The 8,723-nt window shown below is 38.9% G+C and overlaps 1 protein-coding gene across 2 annotated transcripts in view; it reads right to left on the bottom strand.

The window, feature by feature from the left end:
* Positions 1-529: 529 nt before the first annotated feature.
* The window catches only part of LOC103513392 (gamma-aminobutyric acid type B receptor subunit 2), a 17,861-nt gene continuing 9,667 nt past the window's right edge, over positions 530-8,723 (bottom strand). For both annotated transcript variants that reach the window (XM_026826603.1, XM_017445800.2), the window contains 3 exons: positions 2,304-2,420; positions 1,468-1,629; positions 530-1,152 (listed from right to left, as the gene is read on the bottom strand). In XM_026826603.1, the coding sequence (XP_026682404.1) occupies positions 814-1,152; positions 1,468-1,629; positions 2,304-2,420 (618 nt within the window). In that variant the 3' untranslated portion in view covers positions 530-813. The remainder of the gene's footprint in view (positions 1,153-1,467; positions 1,630-2,303; positions 2,421-8,723) is intronic.

Raw genomic sequence — 8,723 nt, 5'->3', positions numbered from 1 at the left:
TCTGTAGGCAGCTTGTAGCATTATTTTAACATACTTTATGATACTTAGATTTCAATTATTTAAATCGTAAAAACATCCTAACTGTACCTTATAATTTAGATTTAACGTTAAATTTGCTAAATAAATTGATATATTTTTCCATTTAAATCCCGTTGGTTTGTGTTTTTCTTCTCATCTTCTACGTGATAAGGATTTGTTCTGTTTATTTGATGGATGGAAGTTTAATAGTGTTATTCTGAATTACAATTATTTGCAGGAACTATTTGGCTTTTGTCGTCATTTCACTGGGATTATATTCATCGTTTATTTTCCCATATGTTCTAATAGAGTTGATTTGAATGACAATCTACTCGTTTTCTTTCGTTCGAGTCTTCACATCTTCTACGTGATAAGGATTTGTTCTGTTTATTTGATGGATGGAAGTTTAATAGTGTTATTCTGAATTACAATTATTTGCAGGAACCATTTGACTTTTGTCGTCATTTCATTGGGATTATATTCATCCTTTATTTCCCCATATGTCCTAATAGAGTTGATTTGAATGACAATCTACTCGTTTTCTTTCGTTCGAGTCTTCAAACTTGAATAGGTCTACGGAGGTAGGTATAAAAAATGTTCAAATAAAATCTAGAATCAAAACACAAGATAGAAAACAAAGGATGGTATAGTATAAAATAATACTTGTAATATTTTATAATTCAAATTTCAAACTCAATAGCTATATTTCATACGTAACAAAGAAATAATACCAACTTGATTACATTGGGAAAAATCTTGGGGTATGAGTAATTTGGCACATAAAAGAAGAGGTTTTCAAAACAACCTGCATTTCCACTCATGTGTAATAGCATGAATCTTTGGTATGAAGAGGAAACACAGAGAAGAAGTCGTGGACAACAGAATGAGCACAGAGATCAGCACAAACGCCAAGGTGACGCGTTCCACAATCAAGTTTGCCACAATGACCACCAGGGCGCTAGTAACAACGGCTGAGTACACACTAAGGCCAATGTACTGGGCATCGTTGAGAGCTTGAAGCTTGACATGTCGGGTCTCCCATGCCATGTAGCCCCCTACCACGAGGAGCAGACCCTTGTAGGCGTACAGAGCCCCTAACCAGGAGCTGGTGAATTGAGACCCGCATACCTCCACCTGGGAAGGGACCAGAAGAAATGAGATCAACACATTGTCCATAATACCTGAATAGGAGTGGAAAGTATCTTTACCTAGACTGAAAAGTTTCTTTACCAACATCTCAGTTAGACTGGGGTCGAGATCACATCACATGCCTTCAAGTACTGTCGAACTTTGTTAAGACCACAGGTCTGTCATTTGTCAAGGGTTTAAGTTCACCTTGCCTTTGGGGCTTTGGGATCAATTTAATTTGAAGAAACCATTTACGTCGAGGGTACGTGAAGCAATTACTTTCTCCTAGTTAATAGCATAGGTAGTTATAACGGATCCCACCTGAGGTTGATACACCACACTTCTGTCTGTAGAGCTGATCTCTCGTGTCAGGTTCCTAAGTTGTCTCTGCATAGGATCCACACTAAGCCATACCGTTACTATAAGGCCATCTATCAGGAGGAGAACACAGATGACGCATATGAGTTGTGTGTCCTGCAACAACTGAAATGCGTACAACACATTGTAAGATTAATATTAAAACAGTCCTAAAAGAATTCTGGCCTTCATAAGACGTCTAGGACTCTTCTAGATAACTAAAGGAAATGTCACAAAAGATCTGACCAGGTCGCAGTGACATAGGGCGTTTATTAAAGCCGATGGCCCTACTTACTCGTATACCAATACCGAGTGAAAGGTATTTTTTGTCTGAAACTTAAGAATGCACCTTTGGCTCAATTTCTTAGGTCGCTTCAGGGATACTGTAAAAGTTTGAAAGTCCCAACCTAAAGTTGAACCTCCACCATGAACTTTTATTTTGTACATGCTCGTATTTGTATAAATGCCTTGAACTCAGTGAAAATGCAATGTGCAAAACAAAGAATTCCGATTTTCAGCACGAATAGGACTGAAAAGATCCAAAGACCATTTTATCTTCGCAAAAACAGTCGATAAGTATCTAGAATCTAGATTCTACTGAAAAAAACTCCGCATTGTTGTGTAGCTATTTCGTTTAAATGAAAACATCATAGATACTTTTTTTACGATTCAGAATAAATTCCCCACAATGGAATGTGTGAATCAGATAAATTTTCGCATCCTTAAAATTCCGCAAAAACTACAGGGTGATGTCATGTTTTTTTCGTGGTGGGTGAGATACTGGGTGATTGTTTTCTCACCTTGTTTTTCACAATGCCGCTGGCCGTTCTGAGGAAGATCCGATGCACCCTGTATGTTTTGGTGAACATTGAACCAAACGCTAGGGAAAACCCGGCCGAGAGGAGATACACACGGGCCTGAAAATAATCACAATATTCACATGAACAAGGGTTGTTCAAGGGTGAAAATATGGATATTGTAAATCTGAAACCATGAAGCGGAGTTCTCATTTTAATAAGGATAGTGGACACATTTATAGGTTATAGGAAAAGAAATTTTAATTGTGTTAAGCATAAATGCATGTCACATAGTCGTTCCCCGCTTAAATGCACTACGGTAAATTTCATTACCTGACTTGGACTCGAACCACCAGTCTCACATGAACAAGGGTTATTCAAGGGTGAAAAAATGGATCTTGTAAATCTGAAACCATGAAGCGGAGTTCTCATTTTAATAAGGATAGTAGACACATTTATAGGTATTAGGAAAAGAAATTTTAATTGTGTTAAGCATATGTGCTTGTCACAAATGTCGTTCCCCGCTTAAATGCACTACGGTAAATTTCATTACCTGACTTGGACTCGAACCACCAGTCCACCGTACTAACCACTACAACTTTAAAGTTGGATATAAGGATGTCAGCTGGAATCGAATATGTCTTTCAGTTTACTGAGGATAAAATGTTGAAATCCCATGTCTAGAACCGGCCTCTTTTTACCAGGCAAGAGTCTCGACCATTACACCAGTGAGGCTTCCATCCAATACCTCTCTGAAACGAAACTATCTTGAGCTTTTTGCAAATGTTCAGGACGCGAATGACCTACTGTCCGTACTGCTAAAGCCCAAGAAAGGGGAAAAATGTTCAGGACAATGTAGATTACACCAGCGAGGCTTCCATCCAGTACCTCTCTGAAACGAAACTATCTTGAGCTTTTTGCAAATGTTCAGGACGCGAATGACCTACTGTCCGTACTGTTAAAGCTCAATAAAGGGGAAAAATGTTCAGGACAATGTAGGATGTCCCAAAAACCTAAGCCAACTGTTACACTAGCAGACTGATGTTGCATAACAAAACACCCAGCGAAATTTCCATTCTCTGCGGGAGGCATTATGCACATGAACAAGGGTTATTCAAGGGTGAAAAAATGGATCTTGTAAATCTGAAACCATGAAGCGGAGTTCTCATTTTAATAAGGATAGTGGACACATTTATAGTGTATAGGAAAAGAAATTTTAATTGTGTTAAGCATATGTGCTTGTCACAAATGTCGTTCCCCGCTTAAATGCACTACGCTAAATTTCATTACCTGACTTTGACTCGAACCACCAACCTCCAGACTCGAACCACCAGTTCACCGTGCTAACCACTACAACTTTAAGGTTGGATATAAGGATACATTCCACATGTCAGCTGGAATCGAATATGTCTTTCAGTTTACTGAGGATAAAATGTTGAAATCCCATGTCTCGGCTAGGATTGAACCGGCCTCTTTTTACCAGGCAAGAGTCTCGACCATTACACCGGCTATTTTCCGGTTCGTTTTTGTTAAGCTACGCCGAGCAAGACTACTAAATGGATGAGTGACATGAACGGCCATGCCTTAAGGATTTCTGCTAGTAAATCCTTAAGCGACGGATTTCGGCTAGTTTACTATATTACTATCATGAATATCCTAAGTAGTTTCAACTTCAACTGATGGAACCCCTTGTCCGGTTCGTTTTTGTTAAGCTACGCCGAGCAAGACCACTAAATGGATGAGTGACATGAAAGGTCCTGCCTTAAGGATTTACTAGCAGAAATCCGGAGCGAAGCGACGGATTTCGGCTAGTTTACTATATTACTATCATGAATATCCTATGTAGTTTCAAATTCAACTGATAGAACCCCTTGTATCCGCCACCAACATGTGCTATCGCTTTCCACCAGATCAGGTGTGACAGAAAGATAATATGATATTTATAAACCTGATGGTGAGACATGAATGAGGAGAAAGGGAAGAAGTGAGGTAAAGACAGCGAAAGAAAAGGGAATGGGGGAGAGAGATAATGGAGGGAAGAGATGAGTTGAAAGAGTGGGAATAAACTGGGTATAGCTAGAAAGTGGAAAGATATACCACAAAGTCTGAGCGACCTGCGGCGAAAGGTAAAGCCCTGAAAATAAACTCGTTTTTACCTTCCTTCGGTTCGTTTTTGTTAAGCTACGCCGAGCAAGACCACTAAATGGATGAGTGACATGAAAGGTCCTGCCTTAAGGATTTACTAGCAGAACTCCGGAGCGAAGCGACGGATTTCGGCTAGTTTACTATCATGAATATCCTATGTAGTTTCAAATTCAACTGATGGAACCCCTTGTATCCGCCACCAACATCTGCTATCGCTTTCCACCAGATCAGGTGTGACAGAAAGATAATATGATATTTATAAACCTGATGGTGAGACATGAATGAGGAGAAAGGGAAGAAGTGAGGTAAAGACAGCGAAAGAAAAGGGAATGGGGGAGAGAGTTAATGGAGGGAAGAGATGAGTTGAAAGAGTGGGAATAAACTGGGTATAGCTAGAAAGTGGAAAGATATAAAAAGAGTTGGAAATGCATTGGAATATCAAGCCAGATATTAAATGTTACTGACAAGAGTATGATGGCAAAAACCTGATCAGTACCTGTTTTTACCGTTTTTACAAAAAGAGTTGGAAATGCATTGGAATATCAAGCCAGATATTAAATGTTACTGACAAGAGTATGATGGCAAAAACCTGATCAGTACCTGATGGATTTTTTTTTTTTCAAGAATTGTCCACAAAGTCTGAGCGACCTGCGGCGAAAGGTAAAGCCCCGAAAATAAAAAGACAGCGAAAGAAAAGGGAATGGGGGAGAGAGATAATGGAGGGAAGAGATGAGTTGAAAGAGTGGGAATAAACTGGGTATAGCTAGTGGAAAGATATAAAATCTGTTTGAAACTAAGTACCGGGATCATTCCCAGTCTACGATAATACTAAGGTGCGTACGAATATCCGTGCTACAGCAACTCTGCGCATAGTACGAATATGATGGAACACACAAATAATTTACAATAGGTACATACGAGTATGTAGTGTGATGAATTGATGATCTAGAAACGACATTTCTGATAATTAGAACGTTTTTACCTTCCTCCAAAGACCTGAATAAGGCAACTTTGTCCTGAATAACGGCTGAACCATACATTTCTGGAAAACCAGCCCAATTCGAGCTATGTAGGCCGAAATATTTTACATAGGTACATACGAGTATGTAGTGTGATGAATTGATGATCTAGAAACGACATTTCTGATAATTAGAGCATGATTAACTATTGATGGGTAAATATATCTCCGAGAGAAGGGCCTAAATACAAGTCCAAAGTGCTTTTCATGAGCCTTGTCTGAAGAGATTACTGAAATCTATTACTACAGTTATAGCGAAGCTAGACTAGTACATAATAAGAAAGTATTGCAATCGGTCCAAATTTTCAAAATCGGGAAATGACTGGAAATATCCGTTTTTTTTTTTCAATATCTAATTTAAAATGTCAACTACGTGACAAGTGACATATGTGTATGAGTGACTGCATGAATTCCTACCCACCTTCTTTTCAGCATTGGAAATGCATGTAGACTGTCTATGGTTGATGTTTCTGACAGTACCTAGTACCTACTCATATGGTAGAGTCATGAACTATGCCCTTTATTTCAACCATGTGAAATTTGAAACAATTGTGTTGATGTGGTTGACATAATTATCCGGAGCTCAACATGATCGTAAAATGTCAAAATAGGCATAACGTATAGGTAGTTTCTTCATTTTACAGTTCAACAGCATCCTTTCTTTAGGTTGAAAAAAGCATCTTAATATTCGTAATTAATAAAATGGAATAATAAAATGTCAAAATAGGCATAACGTATAGGTAGTTTCTTCATTTTACAGTTCAACAGCATCCTTTCTTTAGGTTGAAAAAAGCATCTTCATATTCGGAATTAATAAAATGGAATAAAACAGATCACGCTACGCCACTGGTTAGATGAAATTTATATTCAAGCTGCAGGCACAACGTCCCATTCACTAGGGTCAAACATGCAAGCAGTATTGGGGCGAGAAAATTAGATTGTTTTAGACTAGACTAAGGTGCATAAATATTTTAGGATCGGGGATATTGCTATTGAGAGGGATACAGATACAGTTTGGGCATTCCATTTTACACACTTATACGCATTCAAACAAAATTGAAAAGGTTCACTTTAAAATGCAATATTTGCAGCACAGATACAGTTTGGGCATTCCATTTTACACACTTATACGCATTTAAACAAAATTGAAAAGGTTCACTTTAAAATGCAATATTTGCAGCACGAGTTTATATTAAGTACAAAATGACGAACCTACTAAATATCATCTAAATAATGCAGATATAACCACCCTATGCAATGAGCTTTTTAATCTCTGTAGGGAAACATGAAATGTTTGCAATTTCAAATACTCGTATTTTGTGTTTGAGTTTATATTAAGTACAAAATGACGAACCTACTAAATATCATCTAAATAATGCAGATATAACCACCCTATGCAATGAGCTTTTTAATCCCTGTAGAGAAACATGAAATGTTTGCAATTTCAAATACTCGTATTTTGTGTTTAATCTCGTGATTTCTCACTTCTGATTCTGAGACACTTTAAGTGAACCACAAGCCATACGACACTGTCAACTCTTTACAAGCCTTACATAGGTACATACGAGTATGTAGTGTGATGAATTGATGATCTAGAAACGACATTTCTGATAATTAGAGCATGATTAACACTATTAGAATTCCTTACTTTGGTTTGCATTTCAAGAGGTACGTAGGTCACAAGCAGGACTACGTGACAAGTGACATATGTGTATGAGTGACTGCCTGAATTCCTACCCACCTTCTTTTCAGCATTGGAAATGCATGTAGACTGTCTATGGTTGATGTTTCTGACAGTACCTACTCATATGGTAGAGTCATGAACTATGCCCTTTATTTCAACCATGTGAAATTTAAAACAATTGTGTTGATGTGGTTGACATAATTATCCGGAGCTCAACATGATCAGAATTCCTTACTTTGGTTTGCATTTCAAGAGGTACGTAGGTCACAAGCAGGACTACGTGACAAGTGACATATGTGTATGAGTGACTGCATGAATTCCTACCCACCTTCTTTTCAGCATTGGAAATGCATGTAGACTGTCCATGGTTGATGTTTCTGACAGTACCTAGTACCTAGTCATATGGTAGAGTCATGAACTATGCCCTTTATTTCAACCATGTGAAATTTAAAACAATTGTATTGATGTGGTTGACATAATTATCCGGAGCTCAACATGATCGGGGAGCTTGACCCTTGTACAATAATTCATATTGATTCCAGGGTCCTCTGTCATTCGACGGCGCAGATAGGATTGGAATATCCGCTTTCTATCAAATTCAAAGTAAGTACCTACCTATCCCTGAACTATTAATAGTATCTAACTAACTATCTATATCTACTATTAGATATGTATTATGTTAACTGTAAGTAAAGAATCTCAATTATCTGAATGGATTACTCAATTATGGAGATTCCAGGTTATGTACACAGCCCTAATTTTATTTGGTTCCCATTTTGGAATGCTTTCTAATCGTGAGCTCTCTATTTCCTGAAAATCATTTTATGCAGGAATTTCAGCTGCGGTTGGCCCAGCGAGTTTGCAGTAAAGCAATAAAGTTCATTTCCAATTATCTCAATAGCCCACTCAAATTCCTCGATACAGAGGAAATATTTGATGTTCTCTCCAGTAACTTTCCACCAGCACTCAAAGCATTATGTCAAATGCAAAATAATCTTAAATATATACAGCCCCTTGTGTAACTGACTCACTGACTGACTGACTCACTCACTCACTCATACTAATTCTAACCCACTTCTAGGTAAGCTAGAAAGATGCGGTTTTCACCATTGGATTCCTTATTTTTTGTAGGTACTGGGAAAAATCGGAAAATCCCGAAATTCCAAACCGTTCCCGAGATATTGACGTTTTTTAGTCCCCCCATAAGAAATACACGGGGAACACGCTTTGAGGCCAGCAAAACTTTTCCTACGTTTAATATTTTCCTCTCGCTTTTAGTTTTCAGTTTTCATTTCTTCGAAACAAGACTCAGGGACGATATTAGTCTTCAGGGGCGAAGCCAAGGGAGCGCGAAGCGCGACCTCATGCACACCCCGCGAAGCCCCGGGAGCGCGCAGCGGCGGGCCGTAACAGGGAGCGCGAATCAGGCGGACCCTATGGGGCACAAACCCCGCGGGAAGCCCCGGGACGCGGCAAGCGCGAGCCTGTAACTAGATGTGGTGGAGCGCGAAGCCCGCGACGCGCCCTCGATTACCAGCATATGATCTCGCTCTGGACGCCCGGGAGGCGCGCAGCC

The sequence above is a fragment of the Diaphorina citri genome, unplaced genomic scaffold (assembly GCF_000475195.1).
Source record: "Diaphorina citri unplaced genomic scaffold, Diaci psyllid genome assembly version 1.1 scaffold966, whole genome shotgun sequence".
NCBI classification, from domain to species: domain Eukaryota; kingdom Metazoa; phylum Arthropoda; class Insecta; order Hemiptera; family Psyllidae; genus Diaphorina; species Diaphorina citri.
The sequence above is the reverse complement of the archived record's forward strand: the minus strand, read 5'-3'. Positions and strand labels throughout refer to the sequence as shown.